Below are 23,724 nucleotides of genomic sequence, written 5' to 3'. Positions count from 1 at the left end.
CTGTAAAACTCCATGGGCAGGATTTTGTCCTTGGCGGGGGTGCTCAGTGAGAGCAAGCAGGAAGCTGACCGCCGCCCGCGATCGACTCCCCATCGCGATTTCATGCGGGCGGGCCAATTAAGGCCTGCCCAGCATGGATCATGAGCAGCAGTGCCGAGCACTGCCTGTGTGGGCTGGGGGAGGAGGAAGAGCCAGGCCGAACGTACAGTTCACACATGCGCGAGAGAGCGCACTTCAATCTCCGAGGTACGGAGCTATAGAAAAAAAAAAATGAACAAAATAAAAATTTAATAAAACATGGCCCCCCACGTGACTGTTCCGTGAGCTGTGATATGTTTTTAATTCAAAAATAAAGTTATTTAATGTTTATTTGCTTTAGGAAACCTCATCCTGCTCATGGATGAGGTATCCTAAAAAATGTAAAGGCCGCTTCGCCTTTCCTAATGGTTGGCGTAAATTTGAATTTAATTAGATTGTTAATGGCCTTAATAGGCCTTTTAATTAATCGGCACATGCCCGCCAAATGAAATATCACAAGACTACACGATGACATCAGGACGCACGCCTGACATCATCGCATGTCATTTTACGCTTGGGAGTGTCAGGTGCGCGCCTGCCCGCCGAGCGTAATATTCTGCCCCATGACTATTTCGATAGGGCTCCAAACACAGCGATCCCTTGAAAATCAGTTCCCTAACTGATATGTTCAATGTCTTGAGATTATAGGTTACTCTATTATCTGAATGAACATTATTCAGCACTCCTTGCTAACAAAAAAGGCCTTTTACTTGCCAAAAATCATCCATACCTTTAAATTCCAGGAATGAGAAACCTGATCATTTTATTATGGCTTATAGGCTTGTAGCTAGAAATAAATGAAAAGAAAGCTAAAACCTAATTATGATATGCAACCAATTCTACATGTATATCTATATAGTAGATCTCCTGACTGGCCTCCCATCTTTCACACTGTAAACTTGAGCTCATCCAAGATTGTGCACCAAAATCTTGATCGTTCATCACTCCTGTGCGCACTGAGTTACATTAGCTCCTGGTTAACAAGCACCCATATTTTAAGATTCTCATTTTTGTTTTTAAATCCCTCCCAGTTGTAACGGTGGATCCCTGATTTTGCTTGCTGCATTGCTGTGCCTTCTGTTGTCAAAGCCCTAAAAATTCAGGAATTCCCTTCCTACACATCTCCATATCATTCTCTTCCCAAAACATTTCTGACCAATCTTTTAGTCCCTCTGCCAATACCTCATGACAATGTCCCTACGTGCTTTATAGGAAAGGCACTTTGTCACATTAAAGGCAACATATGAATGTATGTTTTGTTTTATGACACACCAACCATTCAACTCTCTTCCCATGCAGTCCACCTGTGGTAGTCTGTCCTCACTAGGCTCCATTTGAAGCTGTCCTATCATGGCTAGCAATGTCTACTCTCCCTACCTTATCGTTCCCATTCCTATCTCAGTATCCATTTCCCCTCTTGTAAAGTGTTTTCGACAACACAATGTTCACTATGTCCACTAAACTGTCCAAACATCTAGTGCAATTGGAGAATTTTATTCCAAACTGTAATGCATTTTGAGCTATGCAACATTGCATTGCAACCATATATGATAGCAAATTGCCCGGATTTCTTTTCCCATTTGTTTCTTTCCACTGAAGCAGCACTGAACTGCTTGTGTTCCAGATGAGATCAAAAGCTTAATAATGTAGCATCAAAAACACAAAGACTGTCACTCAAGCTAATGCCACTTTCGTGATCCTATAGCATGCTAGGAGAACCAGCAGCTCCTTTCAAATTTCAAATTGTTGACTTCAATATTTTTAATTCTGTGGAAATAATATCTCCACTTGGAGTTGGTAGACCAATCATAAAAACAAAAAAATGCTGGAAAAACTTAGGTCTGCCACAATCTGGAGCGAGAAACAGAGTTAATGTTGAGTGCATATGACTCTTAAGAGATGAGGTGAGTGACTGCCCTTGACACCAAGGCAGCGTTTGACCAAGCGTGGCATCAAGGAGCCACAAAACTGGAGTCAAAGGACATCAGAGGGGAGGGGGGACTCTGTTAGTTGGAGTCACACCTAACACAAAGAAAGATGTCTGGCAGCATCGGCGGAGAAGAAAAAAGAGTTGACATTTCGAGTCCTCATGACCCTTCGACAGAACTTGAGTTCGAGTCCAGGACTCGAACTCAAGTTCTGTCAAAGGGTCATGAGGACTCGAAACGTCAACTCTTTTCTTCTCCGCCGATGCTGCCAGACCTGCTGAGTTTTTCCAGGTAATTGTTTTTGTTTTGGATTTCCAGCATCCGCAGTTTTTTTGTTTTTAACAAAGAAAAATGTTTTTGGTTGTTGGAGATCAATCAGTTCAGTTCCAGGACATCATTGCAGGAGTTCCTCAGGGTAGTGTCCTGGGCCCAGTCATCTTCAGCTGCTTCATCAATGACCTTCCTTCCATCATAAGGTCAGAAGTGAACATAGTTGATGATGATTACACAATGATCCACATTCGCAACTCCTCAGTTACTGAAGCAGTCCATGTCCAAGTGCAGCAAGACCTGGACTATCTCCAGGCTTGGGCTGACGTGTGGCACAGGTTACTGGCCATTTAAGTACCAGGCAATGACCATCTTCAGCAAGAGAGAATCTAACCGTCGCCCGATGACATTCAATGGCATTATTATCACTGAATCCCCCACTAACATCCTGGGGGTTACCGTTGGCCAGAAACTGAACTAGCTATATAAATACTGTGGCTACAGGAGTAGGCCAAAGGCTAGGAATCCAACGGCAAGTAACTTACCTCCTGATTCGCCAAAGCTTGTCCACCATGTACAAGGCACCAGTCAGGAGTGTGATGGAATACTCCCCTCTTGCCTGGCTGAGTGCAGCTCCAGCAACAAGAAGCTTGACACCATCCAGGACAAAGCAACCTGCTTGATTGTTTGTGGAAGAGGAACCATTCACCCACTCCACCACTGACGAACAGTGGCAGTGTGTACCATCTACAAGAAGTACTGCAGAAATTCACCCAGGCACCTTAGGCAGCACCTTCCAAACCCACGACCGTTACCATCTAGAAGAACAGGAGCAGATACATGAGAAAACCACCACCTGGAAGTTCCCCTCAAAGCCACACATGATCCTGACTTGGAAATATATCGCTATTCCTTAACTGTCCCCAGGTCATAATACTGGAACTCCCTCCCTAACCACACTATTGGTGTACCTCTACCACAGGGACTGCAGCGGTTGAAGGCAGCAGCTCGCCACCACCTGCTCAAGGGCAATGTAGGGATGGGCAATAAATGCTGGCCTAGCCAGCAAAGCCCACATCCCATGAATGAATTAAAAAAAGTAATAAAAAGTTGCAGTGAAGAGATTGCAAAGGCCTCCCATGGACAATTTAGAAATCTAAAGAAAAAAGTGCCATGGAAAAACAAAGACGAAAATGAAATTAGAGTGCAGAAGATTCAAGATTTCTAGGAAGACAAAATTTCATACTTCATACAACTTTATTTTTTTCAGACAAACTAAACATCCAGAAAAAAAAAATTTGAAAATTTCAACATACAAAAATAAATTTTCCTAAGGAGCTAGAAAACAAACAAGTGCAAAACTGGCATGAGGCTTGAAACAAAAGTATATAACAAAACATCAAACCATTTCATTTCACTTTAAATACATCTAGAAGGTTTACAATGGAGTAAAAATTCTGGTGAAGTACACTTTTCATACAAATATCTCTAGTCTCACTGCATTTCAGACCACTTCTGTGCTACTGCAAAAACTACTTTGGCTTCAAAAACAAAAACTGTTCAATTTATTGAGCTGAATAGTCTGAATTATCCCTGAAAACAGCTTTTGCGAGGTAGGTCACAAATACTAAAATAGAGGTGAAAGAAATTCTCCCAAGTTGACTGCAGCCTTTTATCCCTCCCAGGTTAGTGATTAACTGCCAACAGCACGAGTAGCCATAATCCTTTGCTAGTAACATATCCTAAAGGAATTTATATACAGCCAGTAAATTTAAAGGTAATAAAATTTAAGTATTTTTAGGAAAATAGGATCAATGGTTTAAAAATGTCAATATTTGTGGGAATTTTTTTTGGAAGTGCTAAAATTGCCACTTGTTAAATTTAAATGGTTCTTGTTAGACTTAATTGTTAAAAATTCAAGTAGGTACAAAATCAGAATTTATTATAATTGGAGAGGTTTTTCTAAACTATTTAAAGGTACTAATTTTGTTCTTGGCTGATACGTTCCATTTTAAATTACCCATGGGCCCTTTTGCACAAGTAGCAAAATCATTTCACGTGATATGCTGTTCCCATTATACTGTAGCACATGTCCACGTGTAAATACAGAAAAAAGTTGCCTTATTCAAGGGAGTTCTACTTACCTTGAATATTTGAAAAAAGGACTGTATTAAAATGCTGGCTAGCCATTGGTTATCAGCAATAACAGACCCAGCGCTTCTGATAATACAGATTCATTTTTTTCTAAACCCAGAGAAAAGAAAATCAGAAGTGAATTGTTTTGCATTGAAAGGATACCAGTAATGAAGAATCAAACATTTTCCACCTCTGGTAGCATTAAGCACTCACTGAGCAGGTATGACAAAGCTTAGTTCAGATGCAAAACTTAAGTGTCTCTAATTTGTCCAATTCAAAAAAGCTAAAGTGCACCCCTCACTAACCAATGTATATTTTGGCACATATTATGCCATCTAACTTTTATTCTGTGAAAGTGTCAATTTGTAAATAACTACTGGTCATTTTGTTGGAGTGAGCCACTATGCGGTAACTGGGTAAAGTCTGCCCAATAAAAAGGCAGTAATTGTAAACTCTTGCTCCACCCAGTCCCAAGAATAATTTACAATAAAACCATTAAAAAATATTATGGATCAAGCAGATTTTAGTTTGAATGAATCTTAGATACATTTCCTTAAAAATTATACATCTAGATTTAATAAATCATTACTTGGCAAAGGAGAGAAGAGCAATTATACAAGGTGTTCATGTAATTGCTATATTTAAAAAGCAAAAACTGTTCATTACCACTCTAACCAGATGATACATACAAAATGGATCAAAACCAGAAAGAGCCAGGATAACCTACAAAATTGCAACAGAATGTTAAACAATTCTGCTTTAGTGTTTTTAAATGAATATATTATTAAGAAGTTGTCAGATCATACAGGTTAACCCATTGTGAACAACATAGATGTTAAGTGTGCAACTGGGCAAAGTTTAGGGCAAAAATAGATTTTAATTCTACATGTTAAACAATGGATGAAGTTTCTCTTTCACTGCTCATGAGGTTAAGAAAAAGCACATCCAGGTTTCAAGTGAACCTTTACATTTATCAGTTTGAAGATAAATATCATTCCCAAATCCATCACATCTAGTTTTTAAAATCACAAAGTCCTAATGTTGACTTAACAATTATCCCATTTGGTGGTGTTTGTACTTGCATCCAACACGTGACACAATCTGCATCATTTAGACAAGGCCCTTAGTTCTGCACAACTAGTATCAAAAGTGCTCTCCTTTCCCTTACCTGGCTTTGCCCCCATTGTAATTGCATTCAATCCCGATCATCAAATGCTCTGAATCCATGTAGTGTCACAAGACTTCACTTGCCTGATCCCAGTTTTCATACATTGCAAAATTAATGTGCAAGTGAAATGTGTGGAGATTTAACACAACTAATCTCAACCACAAACTAGTTTTACTTGTTTTGAAGCCAGGAACCAGTTCCAAGTGTTTACACTGCCAAATTCTGCTTTTATCCACACAGTAGACCAGTTTTCCTCCTCCCGTGGGTGTAGGAGTTTGCTGCTGGGATAAAAAGCCAGATGCAGCAGTGTGAATACCAAGAGCTGATCTCCTGGAGTGAAAACAAAGACCACGATAAAACAGTTTATATTAAGTAGCTTTGCAGAAACAGTCTAATTTAGCAAGTCAAATGTGAAACACATGCAGAGTTAAAAGCTACTGGGGGATTAGAAAACACCATCAGGCTCAAGACAACTGGTTACATGCCACCTAACCTCACTTGAGCATTGCAGGCCAATCAGTCATTTAAAAAATAGTTTAGCACTTGAACAGCATTTTACTTATCAAGGTGACTTCACCCCATAGGCTTGCTGGAAAATCAATGCTTATGACATAGAATTTGTCAACAATATCTAAAAGTCCCAGAATAGAGTGCTATTGAAAGGCATGATGACTTTTATTCTACTCCTAGGTCCAGCATCATTGATTTTCATGGTAAATTCAAACATTTCGAAGGCTCATAAAACTTGAATTATTTTTTGTTATAGTAGTGCTTGGTTCATTTCAAACTTTATTTTCAAAATTCAGTCTTATAATTTAAATGTGGAGGGGAAATGGGAGGTAATGCAATGTGACTTCTAATCTAAACGAAAGCAAAGTTTGTTAGGGAGATGATAAAAGAGATGGAAAAGAAAGAGGGTTTGACAAAATTAAAAAGACTCGGTTGGTGTGAGGTGGAGGACAGGAAAAACTAGAGGCACTGCACTATCCATTCAACTTTTTAAAACTTGGGAGACTATGTAGTTATGCTGGTAGGCAGTTTGGAGTGTACAGAGCAGAGTTTACAGCCATGTGGATTCAATTTTTTAAAGAGCAAATTGTTACTCTCTTCCTGAACTTCTTATTCAAATTAAAGGGAGAAAAAGGTGTTAACCATGAGGATGGGTTACAAAACAAAGGATTTACTTAAATGACTAGGACCACTTGATGACAGAGACATTTATAGGTTTTGCTAATTGGAGCCACTTGAATTTACCAAATAACTTAGGGTGTGAAACAAGCTTGGCGGTTGTTTAGAATTGAGATAAGTAAATGAGTAGGGTGTTAGGATATTAGATATTTACGATATCAGAGACTTTTAGAAGCACAGATTGATTATTAGAAATGGTGTTTTTATGTATTTGAGGGTATAAATTAGGTTTTGTCACCACCACAGTGAACACTTGATTCATGTTTATCAGTACAATGCATGCAAAAAGAATCTGTTTAATCAGGTTACGACTAGGAAACCTTCATCTACAGAGTGTAAGGCATGCATAAATAGAAGATTGTATACAAAAAGTTGGTGAGTTTTTCTATAAAGTGAAATGTTTTAAAACTTAAATCCTCAATATCCTGTAAACTATGTCGGAGGCAAGACAATATAACTCAGCTGTTCAACAACTTCCATATCTAATCTGAAAGTTTAGAAATTTACATCTTTTGGATGTTCATTATTTGCAATATGCAAACTCTCCTCTTCACAGACACAAAAATTGACTGCACTTCAAATTGCAACCTTTCTGCCATGATGACAGTCAAGTAGTTAGTGACCCAGGCTGCCCATCTCTTCACGAAAATAACAATATAGTGGGAAGACAAAGCTGCAGAGATTGCAGTACACTTCTCTTCAGTCTTTTGACTTCTTCATAGAAATAACTTGGTTTTGCAATTGAAACAATTCCAATTTGGTCTTTCCATACAAACCATTGGCTTAAAAAGCTATCATTTTACTGCATGTGGATATCAAAGCAACAATCACATACAACATTTAGAACTTGGCACATGCATGTCCCACTATGCCTCAATGAATCAAAACTGGTTTGCATACATTGTGTAACTGGTTTAAACATAGTATCTAGCTAGTATATCTTGTAAGTATTTTAAGTAAAGATTTAACCAAGTATAGAGGCCTGTTTACCAATTAAGTCCATACATTCAGAATTTTTAATTTCAGGAGGAATAAAAATGTATAATCAGTGTTAGAGCTGAAAGAATGTAGTAAAATTTCAACTACGTAAACTATCCTCCAAAAAAAAAAAGTTTAGTCGTCATGCATGAAAAATAGTTACTTAATATTTGCAACCTGGATATTTCAATCAAGTTAATGCAATAGTTATTGGTCACTAACCACAAAATGTAACCTGAGAAGGCCTAGTTTTACTCTGACCAAATCTGGTGCTGTTATGCAGCAGAATTAAATTCTGCTCATCATCAGTAAAAAAGTACTGTGTACAATTTATAATTTATACTTGACAGGCTAGTTGGGGAAATGCTTCATGGCGGAATAATCGGGGATGGTCAAATAATGCCTTTAAATCTCCCTCCATTTGTTCGCTGCTCACCATTTTTCCCAACTAGACCTTTTCAGACAGCTTCTGGAAAAAATACCACTCACTGGTAGCACATATTATTCACCAGTCTTTAATCTTTTTGTTTGCTACTTTGTAAAACCTGTATATACTCAGTGCCATATACCTAAAATTTATTTTTCAAAGTTTATGGATAGACAAAAATCACTCTGGCAAGAGTAGTTACAGGTCAACTGTGTCTAACATGACAACTGCTCCTTTTGAGGTGTATTTACTGTCAGCTTCCCCCCCATCCCCAAAAAAGCCCAGTGTAGTTATTTTTCAATGTAGCTACTACACTAGGAAAATGCAGCAATACAGGGATATGTGTCCACAAAGTATGGTTTGCAGAGAAGAAATACTTTGACCAGTCGACAATAAAGTTGTCCCCAAAATCCAGAAGTGAGAGAAGTCACTTTTGCATGTGTAGCCTCCCGCCACAAATGGTGGATATCTTTCACGTGGCCATGAGAGGTCATCATTTCATTATAAATACATGGATGGTAAGGGGCCTTCCCTTCACCAGCAAAAAAAATATGTTGTTGTGGTGCTACTCCCATTTTTTTGGCACATATACCCATAAAAACATCATCAATATAAAGACTGCTGTTCAGGGTCATTAAGGCCTCATAAACTTTCACTGCCACATCCTGGGAAACAACGTATGCAGCACCTGCAGTATAATCAGGATAAGCAGGCCACCGATACATGTCATACGAAACATAGTATTTGCTTTCTTTGTTCCTTATAGGGGGTGCACCTCTGTGTACTCGACCAATCCAGAAATTACTTATCCCTTTATCCAGCTGCAACAGGTAGTTTACTAGATTTGGAGTGTGCACAAAAACATCATCATCAGCTGACATGACAAATTTAGCATTTTGACAGAAAGTATTTGCCCACTTGAACTGGAAGATTAGTTTCAATGTAAGATTGTGAAAGTCATCATAGAAATCCTGTTGGATAAGGTCAAAATGTTGTTGATCTTCCATTAGTAACCTACTCTGTACAAGATCTCTCTGGGAGAGTTCTTTATGTACACCTAAAACAAAAATTACTTTTATAGTGGCTTTTAACTCTGAATTTATATAGCGTTCATTGCCCCACGTCTGACGAATAGCATCCCGCCGAGGACGGTTTTCAGGAGAAGTCTTCACAAACAGAAGCAGCAACACATCCTGATCCTGGCATTTGTTTGCATGGGTTATCAAGTACTGGTAACTGTGAAGACTAGCTGCTGTCTCCTTGGTCAGAGTCAGGCTATCATTCAAAAAACTGTATCTATTAATGAGATATCTGTATGAATAAGATTTCACGTGACTAATGACATTTGCATCCAGTTGCTCCCGATAAATTGGGACAAGGGAAAAGAAAAAACAAATAAAAATTAGTTTTAGAAGCTGGCGTTTTCTTCTTCTGTACACAGTAATCATTCTGCAATTTTAGTTTTTGACAGCCACGAAGAATTCAGGATGTTTATGTGCATTTCTATCTGGGACCTTGGTGATGTTTTGCATAGCTGATGCAACCAAACAGATCTACTGAAGTAGAATACTATCTAATTAGACAGAACTGTGTAAATTGAATTATATAAACCAGGGGATCACCTCCTGCTGTTTTTAGGAGGTACTTTGTAGATGCTGTATTCCAGTTCCCTCAACCAGGAACAAAAACGAGGCCATGTGAAAAATCAAAGAACAGAGTCCATGCCGACAGTCTTCATCTTTTGATCATACCATTTTGCTTCTGCATCATCGCAGATCCTGTCAAGTAAACAATAATTAATTTATACAAAATGCAGATAAGAATAATTTACAGAAGTTTATATCACAAAACTGAAGTACTGTGAAAAGTTTAATCCACTATATAAACAGACCAGGTTGCAGTTCTTTGAAAACATTCCCTGTAAGAATATTTATTGAAACAAACTAAAGCTATGCTCATTCACCAACATAAATTCATACCTGTAATCTACATTTACAGTTCTTTCAAAATACCCATTTTTTTTTAATTCTTTGAACCTTAGAAAAAAAAAAGTACTTCTCTGGGAGGCAGCAAATATCCATTCAGTTTGAGGGTACATCGTTGTGCCAGTAGCTCAAAGCTACTATTGTCAACATAATAGGGAAAAATAATAAAGTACATTTGTGTAAGTATGAAACTTTTGTCCCACGACACAATTATGCACTCATATTCCACCTTTGGTTCCAGTTAATTATACACAGGGAAATAAACTACAGGGTTATGGGGATAGAGCAGGAGAAATGGCCTCCTTTTGTGCAATAATGATTATGACAAGTCACCCAGCACCCTCAATCTCTCCACTATCTAGGTGCTTTCAGATGGCTTGCCTGGATCAGCCTTGTGTAAAATACAATCTTCTCAAGCTAAACAGGGGGAAGACCAAAGTCTTCAGCCTCAACTACAAATTCTATACTTATCAAATACTTCAATGCCTTTATGAAACTCCCCAAATTCCTCAGCTTCTCATTCCTGCACATCCATCCATCCCTCCCCTGCAATTTAAGATCATTAGAACTCACTGTTTGATCAAGTTTTTGGTTATGCCTGCTATTTTTATTTTGGATTACACCTCTGAGGCACATTAGTGCTTTAATTAGAATTCCCTATGTTAATACTAATTATTTGTTGGGACAGTTGTCTGCAAAAACAGCAACTAATCTGAAATAGGGTGTGAAGAGAGAAAGAAAACCATTAGTTGCTCCGTGGAATTTTTTGGAATCAAAATGGGCAAGAATTAAAATCAACCCTTTAGCATCCTTCCACCTTCATTCAAGCTGCTACTGTTCTGAAAGTGCCTTCATTAGCAAAATGTCATTCATGCCTGCATTATAGGCTCATCACTATCAACTTAATGAAATCAGTGAGGAGAGATAATCAACTGTTTAAGACTTGTGAATTTTGCAATTTGGATAGTCAGCGTTCATAGTTCACTTTGGAGTCAGTGTAATCCAGGCACTCTTAGCCCAATTGTAAAAACGTTCACCTAAATGATCAAATCCAAGTATAAGAACAGTGACAAGGGACACTAATAAATGATTTGGATCAGTTGTAATCAGTCATTATGTTTGGGTACTGTTGAATAAATGCCAGTAGCCCAAACAAGGATTTTTCACTTTAGATGGCATGTTAGAAAGATAATTTCACATTCTAATTTGCTCAGACCACTGTTTAACAGCAGAATGTATCCACGTTTATGCCATATTTTCTTTCAGCAACTCCACAATGAAGTGCAGTAAATTATGCAGCAAATGTAGAAGCCAAGTGTACCAATAATTCCCCAAAAACAGCAATTTAATAAGCATGATTTTAAAAATGGATTTCCAAAAAGAGAATTCCAGATTAGTTAGAAAAGGTGAAAAATTATTTTGGTTAATCTTCCAACAGGACCACTCACTTCATCCCGGAAATATTTATTTCCCCTATCTCCTAAGATGATCAAGGATGAGTTGACTCTTCATTAGGTCCAAGCTTATTTTATAAAAGTCAAGAGTCCTTTCAAAGAGTCTGGGGAGAACAACACATTTACTAGTAAATCTCACTATCCATTTTCCTATGAACCTATGGAAAAGAGGAAACATAAGGCTTTGAATATTACATCATAAAAATCATGTGACCAGAGTCAAAGTGGCATGCTCTATTGGGGCAGCAGCTAAAAACCCATCTGCTTAGCTAAAAAAAATCCAAAACTTTTAGGCTCATTAGCTCATTAACTGAGAGGCCAAAGCTATAGGAACAAGGTCAGATATTTATAAAACAAGTTTCAAATTTTAAAATTGCAAAGTAACTAAAATTGCCCATAAAATGTTCACACCTCCCAGAGCATGAGTTCCTGATCTCCATTTACTGTACAACTGCTTTAACAAACCCAAATTTTCATTATATACAAGAATTGAAATGCCACGTTTCCAGCCTATTTGGCTTTGCTCTTGTATTAATTCAACAATTTGCAGATTGCACAGAATGATTATTTATGTTCAAAAACCAAGTATTTTTGCACCTTCAAATGAACAGGAGACTTTAGTTTTGACTGACTTAAAAAGGGAAAGCACTACAAACAGCTGGTAGCTGATACAGAACAACTTGGAATCGCTGAGCTAGTATTATGGAAACAGTCAGACTGCAGTTTCCATTGTCTGACAACACCATGCCAACACGGAGACAAAACAGCAACAAAGCTTCAATGCAATGATCATTTTGCTCTGAACATTTACACAGAAATCAGCCAAATTTCCAGGCCCCTCCATCACCATCCCTAGGTATCTAATGTCCCACTAGCAGGATAGGCCAGAAGGGGTGGCACAGTGATATACAGTCCAGGGGCAATGGCCTTGGGATTCCTCAACATTGTCTCCAGAGCCCGTGAAGTCACATAACTTAAGGGTCAAACATTGACCAGGAAACTTTCACCTTCCACCCTTGCTCTGCCAATAAATCAGTATTCCATTGTTAAACACCACAAGGAATCACTGGAGGGTAGCAGGACGCTGAATATACTCTTGGCCGGGGACTTGAATGCCCATTGCCAAGAGTGGGTTGATAATATCAGCATTGACTGAGCTGCCCAAGACCAGAACAACACAGCTGCCAGGATGGTCTGACTGCTGGTTAAATTTAATCAAGTGGCAAAGGCTAGAACACTGAAATCAAGTCTTTAATCAATTATCTTTTTCTGAAAGAGAAATGCTCTCAAAGCTTTTCATCTTGCATTCATCAGGACAGAATTGCAAGAATACTAAATGTATGCAAGACAAAAAGCTTCGACAGCTTGTCTCTTAAGCAATTCTCAGTTCTGTACCACCAAGCAACTATTTATTAGTTTTTATTTGCAGAAGATACACAGAATTTAATGTGTATCTCAACAGCCACTTTACTCTTTCAGCCTGCTCCTCTACACAGAGAATCAGATAATTAGTTAATTTAACTAATTGACAGCCCCTTGAAAGGGCACTATAACAAATTCCAGATCTTTAAAGGAAACTTATCAAATTTGATAATTCGCTGCACATGGTGGGGTGGGTGGGGAAGAAAATAATGCACTTCAGCCCCTACAGTGCCCACTGGTCGCAGAAGGCCCTGCTCCTCTATGTGAGCAGAGCTCAGTCCCTAATTAATGCCCTTTGTCTGAATACAGTTAACACAAAATTGATATACAATTAACAGTAGATGGTAAAGAACCAAAAAAATGAGGGAATAATCCACTAGACCTTGTCCTCACTAATCTACTTTCACAGATGCATCTGTCCCTAATTGTGTTGGTAGGAAGGAGTGAGCAGCACATAATTCTTGGAGATCAAGTCCTATCTTTAAATTACCAGTGTGGATGGTCCTTCATGGTTTGTCTTTCTACTACAGTCTCCCACCCACCCAGCAACCCCACTGAAGCCCCACCATTACAGATGCCAATTAATTTACACCACTTGATATCAAGAAAATGGCTGAATGAACTGGACTTGTAGCCTTTGCTGTGTTCAAACAACATTCTATTGTAGCGCTCAAGACCTATGCTCCAGAACTAGCCGTGCCTCCAGCCAAGCTGTTCTCACTGCTGCAACACTGGAAAATTGCCCAGGATTGTCCCATTCAAACAAAAAGGGCAGGTCATGTCCAACCCAGTCATTTACTGCATAATGAATATATTCTCAAAGGTATAAAAGAAGTCATCAGTGCTATCGCGCAGCACTTAATAATCACTCAATGATACACCATTTGGGCTCTGTCAGGATCACTCGGCTTCAGAGCTAATTGCTGCCTTGGTCCAAATATGTACAAAAGAACCAAATTCCAAAGGTAAGGAGTGAGAGACTTCCCTTGATATCAAGGCAGCATTCAATGAATTGTGTTGCTAATAAGCCTTAGTAAAATGGACATCAACAGGAACCGGGGGAAATGTCTCCTGTGACTGGAATCATAGCTAGCACAAAGGCAGATGGTTGAGAATGTTGCAGGCCAATCATCTCAGCCCCAGGACACTGCTGCAGGAGCTCAAGGTAGCATCCTGGGCTCAACTATGGTCATCTGCAATGACACCCTCCCCATTTTCTTTACCTGCTCAGGGGATGAGAGCACTGGTAAGGCCAGCATTCTTCATCCCCAATTGCCCTTGAGAAAGAATCCTTGGAAGGGAGTTCCAGGATTTTGACACAACAGTGAAGAAATGTCAAGAGGGTTATCCAGACTTGGAACTATAAGGTTAGAAGTAAGCATTTGCCAATGATTGCTTTGTTATTTGAAGAATTGTGAATGCAGCTGAACATAAGTCTATTTTCCAGTGCATCAAGAAAAGTTTGGATTGAAATGAATAAGGAACATTTGCATCACACAACTGCCAGGTAAAGACCTCCTCTGACAATGAATGGCGTTATCAAAAGCCAAACACTCCACCATCAACATCCTGGAGGCAGTCATTGACTAGAAAATGCTGCAGCTACTAGATCAAGCTGGAAGCCAAGCATTCTGAGGTGTGGCTGACCTGACCCCCTTGTCACCGCTCCATCACATGCAATGTACAAGTCAGAAGTGTTAGAAGTACTCTCTACTAGATAGGTCCAACTCAAGATATTCAATACCATCCAGGACAAACAACTGGTTTGATTGGCAGCCTAACCACTACCTTAAACATGCACTCTTCCCATCACCAGTACACAGGATGCGCTGAAGCAATTTGGCAACAGTTTCAACACTACTTCTCAAACTTGAGAGGTTGATCATCTAGAAGGACATGGGCCACAGGGGCATGGGAACACCTTCCCCTCCATGTCACACCATCCAGACTTGGACATATATTGCCATTCCTTCATTGGCACTGGGTCAAAATCCTGAAATTCCCTACTGCTAGATAGGGAGTTACCTTCATCACAGGGATTACAGCAATTCAAGAATAAAGCACACCACTATCTTAAGAGGAATAAATACTGCCTATGCCAATGACAATTACATGCTGAGAATGAACTAAAAAGGAGCTTTTCCACACGTATTTAAATTCAATCTATATACACATTATTAGGCTCTGCATTTGAATATAATTGTTAGCTCAGTATAATTGCTAGTACTTTGGTACTATAGGATGGATTTAGATAAATTGGGAAACTTTTGTAGTTGAAGACATAATTGCACCAACACAAATTGGATTAATGTGAACCCAAACAACATCAGTTGGTCAATGTTAAAACCAAAGAATTTTAACAGGTGTTTTTTTGAGACTACTTTAAAGTGGTCTTTGTTTTCATACTGGTTGCAATGCAACTGCCTAAATAGCCAAGTGGTTATGGTACTGGGTTTGTAACCCCAAGATCAAGAGTTCAAATCTCACAATGGCAAACTATGAAACAATGTAACTTCATCTGAAACAGATGGAAACGGGTTTGTACTCGAAAGAGTTACACCATGGTTTAGGCTTGGCCTAAATAGCCAAGTGGTTATGGTACTGGGCTTGTAACCCCAAGATCAAGAGTTCAAATCTCACCATGGCAAATTAAGAAACAATGTAATTTCATCTGAATAGGAACAGATGGAAACGTGTTTGTACTTGAAAGAGTTACACCATGGTTTAGCCTTCTGTGCTCGGTGGGCACCGCGGGGACTGGGGTGTTTTGTTGACCCCTTTAATCACATTTTGATTTAAAGTTTGAAAGGTTCCTTTAAACTTTGTTCTTGGTTTTACAGCTGACCTGAATTAGGGGCTGTGCCTGAGTTATCCCAATTTTGTTAATTTGGTTTAATTGGTTTTAAGTCAAAAGAGTTACACCATGGTTTACATCACTGAAAGAAGTAATTAAACCCCATCGTGCAGGTGCCAGCTCAAACTCACTGTGTGACCTATTCATTCTATAGCCTTGTATCCTCATTTACTTTAAAATATATATCCAATTTTCCCTTAAAAGATGGAGCGGTCTCAACAATTTCCCACAGCAAAGCATTCCATGCTCTTAACATTTGCCTGCATAAAGAATTCTCCTGAATCTCATTCACAATCTCACAATCAGAAAAGCTGTCTTTCCCTATTCATTATCAAAAATATTTCAAAATATTAAAATCCTTCATTAAATCTCCTTGGACCTCATCCAGTGGAAATACTCCCAGTATCTCAAGTCTCTTGTCAATTATAGGTTCCCATACTTTGAGTCATCCTGATGAATGTGTGTTGTAGAATCTCCATAATTTCATCAAGGAAATAATGGGATGCCTAAAACCACAAAATATTTTAACCATGGCCTATTCAATGCAGTGTATAAATTTAGCATAAACATTTAAGCCTTGTACTCTTAAGGTACCATTTTATAAAATGGGAAAAGCTGCTAACATTTATATGGCCTTATCCGCTGCTGTCACTTTCAAGAAAGTGTTTGATCCTGTAGGTCTCTATTCATCCACACCTCAGGATCATTTGATTTTTCTTTTGTTCATCCTTTTATCCCTTCTTGATAAAGCTACCCCAAACCCCAATACAATTAGCAAATACAAGTGAAAAATTGTGGCAAGAGCCTCTACTGTCACCTCATTAACTTCGATTTTTTTGTTACTCATTTATGGGATGTGGGCATTGCTGGTTAGGCAAGCATTTAATACCCACCCCTAACTGCCCAAGGTGGTGGTGAGATAACTTCTTGAACTGCTGCAGTTCCTGTGGGATAGGTACACCCACAGTGCTGTTAGGGAGGGAGTTCCAGGATTTTGACCCAGTGACAGTGAAGGAATGACGATATATTTCCAAGGCAGGATGGCGAGCGGTTTGAGGGGAACTTTCAAGTTGTGGTGTTCCCATGCATCTGCTGTCCTTGTCTTTCTAGATGGTCATGGGTTTGGAAGATGCTGTCTAAGGAGCCTTGTTAAATTCCTGCAATGCATCTTGTAGATGGTACAAACTGCTGCCACTGTGTTGGTGGTGGAATGAGTGCATGTTTGTGGATGGGGTGTCATTCAAGCGGATTGCTTTGTCCTGGATGGTGTCAAGCTTTGAGAGTGTTATTGGAGCTGCACTCATCCAGGCAAGTAGAGAGCATTCCATCACACTCCTGACTTGTAGATGGTGGACAGGCTTTGGGAAGTCAGGTGATGAGTTATTCGCCACAGGACTCCTAGCCTTTGACCTGCTCTTGTAGCCACAGTACTTATGTGGCTAGTCCAGTTCAATTCCTGGTCAATGTTAAACCCCAGGATGTTTATTGTGGGGGATTCAGCGATGGTAATGCCATTGAATATCAAGGGTCAATGGTTAGACTCTCTCTTGCTGGAGATGGTCATTGCCTGGCACTTATGGGGCACAAATGTTACTTGCCACTTGGTCAGCCCAAGCCTGGATATTGTCCAGGTCTTGCTGCATTTGGACATGGACTGCTTCAGTAGCTGAGGAGCCACTAATGGCACTGAGCATTATGCAATTATCAGCAAACCAGTGATCCCCACTTCTGACTTATGATGGAAGGAACGTCACTGATGAAGCAGCTGAAGATGATTGGACAAAGGGACACTACTCTGAGGAACTCCTGCAATGACAGCATGGAACTCAGATGATTGACCTTAGTGAATGCCATTAGGTCCCAATGACTTATACACCTAGAATTCTGCTTTCTTTCCCACCACCCCACAGAACCCATTACTCTTCTACAATTATCACATGTCCAAAGGAGAAAATAAGAAATTATATGGACCAGTTTGCCTTATCATTTGTGGGCAATCTCTTAAGAGTGCATTGTTCAAGATGAAAAATGAGTAAATATTATGATAGGTCAATCAAGTTCTGCCAACATGTTTAGTTAAAGGCAAGCTGTATTCAACAAATAAATAATTCACTGGATGATGAGTAAGCAGCAATTGGTTCTGTGGTAGCTTCTGGCTAGAGTCAAAAGACTGACTTCAAACTCCACTTCCTGGCTTTCGGAAAACAGGTTTTCCCTGATGCCCTGCCCAACATTTCTCTCTCAAGCAACACTGTTGAAACAGATCAGCAGGTCATCTATCCTCCTGCTGTTTGTCAAACCTAGCATTGTTAATAAATGTCCATCAGTTTTCACAAAAGTAGTGATTACGCTTTGAAAAATGACTCTGGGCTGGAAAGCACTTTTGAATGTTCTGAACTCATGCAAGGTACGACCAGATTGGTGGAAATATTTTCCATCAGTTTCTAAATTCTTTCATCCTTGAGCTGCCCCATCTTCCTAATAACTCAGACATGCCCCTATTTTCTGTTGGCCTTTCTGCCCCCATTTCACAGTACCACTATATCACTCATTTTGTGCACGCACCACCAACCCCACCCCTCCAGTATTGATTGGCCAGATTTTGAACTATGTGCCTTTAAATGTATTTTTATCCACATGGATACACCTCTTCCTTTCCACCTTGTTTGATATTCTAAAATATTCAAATGTATATTCCCCACCTCTGATCAGTGATCTGGCTAGGCCAAATCCCTTCTAGTATTATTTCACAAACCAATATCCTTATCTGAACTATTTTTCATTAATTGGATTCATGTTATTGTCTGAGTCACTGTTTCAAAATCATTCTACTCAGAATTTCAGGATCCTGAACTGCTTTTCAGAATTGCGCTCCAGGAATTTGTCAATTTTTCCAAGCAAACAATGTTAGATGGCCTTGGTTCAGGATTAAATAAGTGATGTGGATAGTTGACTAACAGTCATAATAATGACACTGACTTCAGCAACACCCAGCTGATGTCAGGCGTAAAAAGTTACAAATCCCAATAAGACTTCAACGCAATTCGGTGCCAAGATTAATCACCGATTGAAGAACTGACATTTTCTTAGCGTTGAGTGCAATAACTGTTGATTCATAATGCATGATACTAACTTCTGAAGCAGCTGTTTCACTTGATCTATAAATCACCAAGTGGACATTATGTCTTAATGGAAGATTGTTAAGTATTGTTATAACCAAAGAGTTGATTAATGTCAAAACTGGTTATAATCACATCTTTTTGTTATTGCAAACAGTTTGAACTGGTTTAGAAATAAACATGGATATAAAATGGTCCATACCTCAAGGGTGGGTGGGTCTCTTGCAGCTTATTCAGACAAATTACCAGCAGACTCAACTGAGATGTTATTACCCAAGATTTCCAATGCAATCTTCTTCCTAGTTTATTGCTCCCACATTAGCCAACCAACTGCGAATGTATGTTCATGGAAAGCACAACTTGCATTGGAAGAAGCATCCACACTTTTAAAGTAATAGAAAAGCTAAGGGGAATGGGTTCTTATTGTTCCTGATGGAACAGAATAAAGTGCACCTGAAAGAATATTTACCAAATGAGTGTCAGAAATGAGCATTACATTAAGGCACACTAAGAATTTTAAGGGCAATTAGGGATGGGCAATAAATACCAGCCTAGCTAGTGACACCCACATCCCATGAGTGAATAAAGTTCACCTAATCACAACTCTTGCATGTTAACAATTGTGAAATTACATGCACTAAATGTTTCCTGGAAACAAAAAGTAAAGCAATACAAACATCTTGGAAATTCTCCCAACTCATCCAGACAGACAGCTTCAACTGCTGAATTTAACAAATCACTGGAACAATTAATGTAGAAAATGTCCCAGCACACTTGACAGAAGCATAATCAGATCAAATTTAACACCAAACCAAAGCAGATACCAGAGGGACCAGCTTGACGGAAGCAGGTGTGAGGAGGACGTTTAAAGGCATAGAGGAACTTGGAGAAGCCTTGCAATAGAATTCCATATCTTAGTGCAGAGCAGGCTGAAGGCAATGCCACTGATAATGAGTTGAAAGAAGTGGGGAATGCAGAAGAGGCCAGAGTATTGGGAATGTCACAGATAAGGAGGAGAAAGAACTGAAAAAATCCTTTACTTCCCTTACTGTCCATAATCAATGTGTTTTTGAAAAGGAAAAGATGTGCATTTGTTAACCAGAGTGTGAATAATTTGAATAACCAGCTGCAAGCAGTTTGTGGGATTAAATAGATTATTTATTCACACATTCTTCCCCAAAAATCTAATGCTACGTCATTCACAGACTCGAGATAAATACAGCTAAGAGAGAATAGTGTACTTTTACAAGTTATAAACAAAAGAATAGTTCGTAATTCATGTGATTGGCTCGACTTGGAAAATACAAGGTGCAGGCTTGATGAAGATGTTTTCCACTCCTTAAGTGTGGAAGGGTGAATTTAATAGCCAAAGTCAAATATCAGAGTCATTGCAGGATTGTCTCGAAGAGGTGGACTTTCTGCAGGTTAGAATTAGTTATGTGTAGTTTTATTACCAGGAGATCTGTTTGCTACATTGGTGGATTTGAAAAGGAACAGGCTTGGAGACCTTACGATGTTACAGTTTCTAGCTCCTGTGGCATAGGTGTTACTGCCCCTTCTGCTGCTGCATTTTTTGTGCAGAGTTTAAAGATTTAAATACAGAAACCTACATGGTGACCTTACCATGTGGTTTCTCACAGCTCCCTCAAATATTGTTGGGCTTAAATTGATTAGCCAAACCTGGATTATTGTTTAGACATTCGTCCTGGTGATTTGAGACAATCATTGCCTTGGTTTCAGGATGACCCATTCAACCCAGGAAATACCTTTTTGGATGGTTTCAGGAGGTGGATAGTGATACCTCTAGTGTTGAAGGTGTCCTTTCAAGACAACGTGGCAGTTTTAGAATCCACAAACTGAGAAGTGATCCTCAGCAGCATTTATTGCTGCCCATCATTGTCTTTTGTTTAAAAAGTCAGTTCCAGAAGATTCCATACTGAGTATGGGGAGAAGGCGGGAGAATGGGGCTGAGAAACTTATCAGTCATGATTGAATGGTGGAGCAGACTAGATGGCCTAATTTCTGCTCCTATGTCTTATGGTCTTATAGTTTATGTTAAGTATGAATATGACATGCCTTTAAGGTTACAAGGACATGGATTGTTAGAGATTTAAATGCAAAGGTCAGAATTTAAATTGAAGGTTTTTAAGAACAGCAAGAGACCAACGTCATACAAATAACAGACTGGGAAAAGGATTTAGTGATACACTATTTGGCAGGTTTAGAAAGGATAAACTGGGTAGGGAGTGGGGGGAGTGCAGTTTTTTGTGGGGGAGAAACAAACATGCTAACAGCCAACTAGAATTAAGTAGAAGCACTGTAATCAAAATATGTAACATTAAAGGTGGAAATAACTACTGCAATCCTGTACAGATAGAGAAGAAACCGCTGAATTTTTTCTTAAAATAGGGAAGCATATGACAGACATTTGTTTGTGATGAGTAAATCAGGAAGACCATCATGGGCTAAAAAGGTAGAACTCTATTTTTGGAAATTACACTACTATGTACATGATTTAAATGGTGTGCAACCTAAAAAGAGTGGGTGACTTTGAATCTCAATGCACAACAACATGGGGATATGAGAGGTTACAGATTAACAACATCACAAACTTGAATCATAATATAGGAAGTGTTGGTTATGAGAATATTTTTTGCAATGTCCCTCCTTCATTTTCAGCAGGTAGATTCCCAGGGCCAACGAGATAACTAAAAAGTTGCTTCTATATGCTATGCTAATATAGTACCACCTTTTTAAAAGGAAGATCTTCCTAACTACCAGCATAAGCAAAGTTCCATGTTCAGTGATTATTACTAGCTACACAAGGCCCACAAATGACCTATATAAAAAGGAGGACGAGCAGGTTTGATAGAAACATATTGGAAGGACAAAAAAAAAAAATTGAATATACATTGTGAATGCAAATAATGCTGCAGTAAAACAAGTGCAGCACTAGAACAATAAAACTGATGTAGGCAAAAGAAAATAATGCAGAGAATAAACAAAACAAAATTTCAAATTTAAAACTGGCTACGAAAATTGAAATATGAATACATAATAAGGTGCAAAAGATAGAGACTGGTTAGAGTACTTAATGAAAAAACACATTGCATGCAATGTAAAAGGACAGGAATGAGTCTTTCATATGTGTCAGGCTGTCAGAAAATGGTACAATCTGAATATTTACCTTCTAACATCCTGGAATTAGGTGAAAATAATATTTATTGGCCAATTACAGCAATCAATATCAATTAGTCTGCAATGGATAGATATGGCACAAGGAAAGCTACAGTAGTGAAAAGCATTATCTTCCATTTTGTGCATTCAGACATTCCCAACAATCTAATCCCTCCTGCATTGCTTCCAATATCAGTACTTTTTATTCCTTTTTTGTAAAGAATAATGTTCCGCATCTGGGTCAACTAGTGGGAGCACAGGTCAGAGGTCCCTGTGGGACTTCCAATTTGCTGCCTGACCACTGCCTCCATGCAGTGGAACTCTCTCTCTACATGACCATCCCTCCCCACCCTCTCCACTCAAAGGCTATGGTTCAACTGAAACTTTGAAGACAGATCAATAGATTTTTGTGAGGTAAGGGTAGCAAGAGAGGTTTTGTGGCACCGTGGTAGCATCCCTACCTCTGGGCCAGAAGCTCCAGGTTCACTTCAGGACTTGATGGCCATGGAAGGTGCATTCATAATGTTGCCAAACAGGCTGATTATCAGCCTGTAAATCCTTCCAATACACCTGATGGCTGACGGTAAGAGTGGGGTGTTTCCTGGTCAGCAATACTGCAGAAGGCAACAGCAAACCACTGCAGTACTCTGCCAAGCATAATGGACCAATCCATGGAATTCCATGATCACTATCACCTGCCTAGAGCCTGGTATCTCGAGGAGGAAAGGTAACCAGGGAGAAAAAGCAAAAAACAGGTAAATGGAATTGCCGTACAGATCAGTAAAGATCAAAGAGAGGCTGAATCATTGGCTTTCCCAAGAATCAGCTCCCAAGTTCCAAACGGTGTTTAAAATTTCCTCATTTATTTTTTCCAAACTTATGGGGAAAAAATTGAGTAACAATGTAAACTAAACTAAGGAGGTGCAGAAACAGTGACCCCAAGATATATATACACAAAAGACAGTCCAGAATACCTGTTTAAAAACATATGGGATCATTGTCTCTATTAATAAAGAGAAAGTACAAGCAAAGCAGTTATGCTAACTAAACATTTAGCTGAGGCCTATCCAGTGATTTTAAAGTATTGCATTCAATTCTTGGCATCCCACTTTAGGAAGGAAAGGGTACAGCAGAGATTGACTGGCATGGTCAGAGATGAGGGACTCCAATTGTGTGGAGAAACTGGAGAAGCTGGAGCTGTTCTCCTTTTAGCAGAGAAGATTGGATAGATGTGTTCAAAGTCATGAACAGTTTTGATAGTTTCTCCCTGTTTGCTCTCTTTTCAATGTCAACTGAATAACAGATTTAAATAATTGGCAAAAGAACCAGAGGAATATAAGTGAAAAAATAACGTCACTAGTTGTTGTGACCTGGGACGCACTGCAAGAAAGGGTGGTTGAAGCAGGGTCAATGTTACTTTTGAAAAGGAACTGAATAAATACTTGAAGGGGGCTGGAGCCAGGGATTGGAGCTAATTGGACAACTCTTTCACACATGCTATATCACTATGATTCTATATAAAAACTTGTAAAAACTTTAA

At 39.1% G+C, this 23,724-nt stretch overlaps 2 protein-coding genes across 7 annotated transcripts in view; one reads left to right on the top strand and one right to left on the bottom strand.

Annotated features, from left to right (window-relative positions):
• The window catches only part of mcf2l2 (MCF.2 cell line derived transforming sequence-like 2), a 273,896-nt gene that overhangs the window by 97,111 nt on the left and 153,061 nt on the right, over window positions 1-23,724 (top strand). The window lies entirely within an intron of this gene.
• Window positions 3,515-23,724, bottom strand: part of b3gnt5a (UDP-GlcNAc:betaGal beta-1,3-N-acetylglucosaminyltransferase 5a) — a 32,303-nt gene continuing 12,093 nt past the window's right edge. For 5 of the 6 annotated variants that reach the window (XM_041212760.1, XM_041212732.1, XM_041212770.1 and 2 more), the window contains one exon: window positions 3,515-9,951. In XM_041212760.1, coding sequence (XP_041068694.1) covers window positions 8,488-9,621 — 1,134 coding nt within the window. In that variant the 5' untranslated portion in view covers window positions 9,622-9,951 and the 3' untranslated portion in view covers window positions 3,515-8,487. Of the gene's footprint in view, window positions 9,952-19,209; window positions 19,418-23,724 lie in introns of those variants that run through there. The other variant, XM_041212740.1, reaches the window with a different exon arrangement.

The sequence above is a fragment of the Carcharodon carcharias genome, chromosome 2, assembly GCF_017639515.1.
Source record: "Carcharodon carcharias isolate sCarCar2 chromosome 2, sCarCar2.pri, whole genome shotgun sequence".
Classification (NCBI taxonomy): Eukaryota; Metazoa; Chordata; class Chondrichthyes; order Lamniformes; family Lamnidae; genus Carcharodon; species Carcharodon carcharias.
Note: the sequence above shows the minus strand (reverse complement) of the source record. Positions and strands in the feature narration are given on the sequence as shown.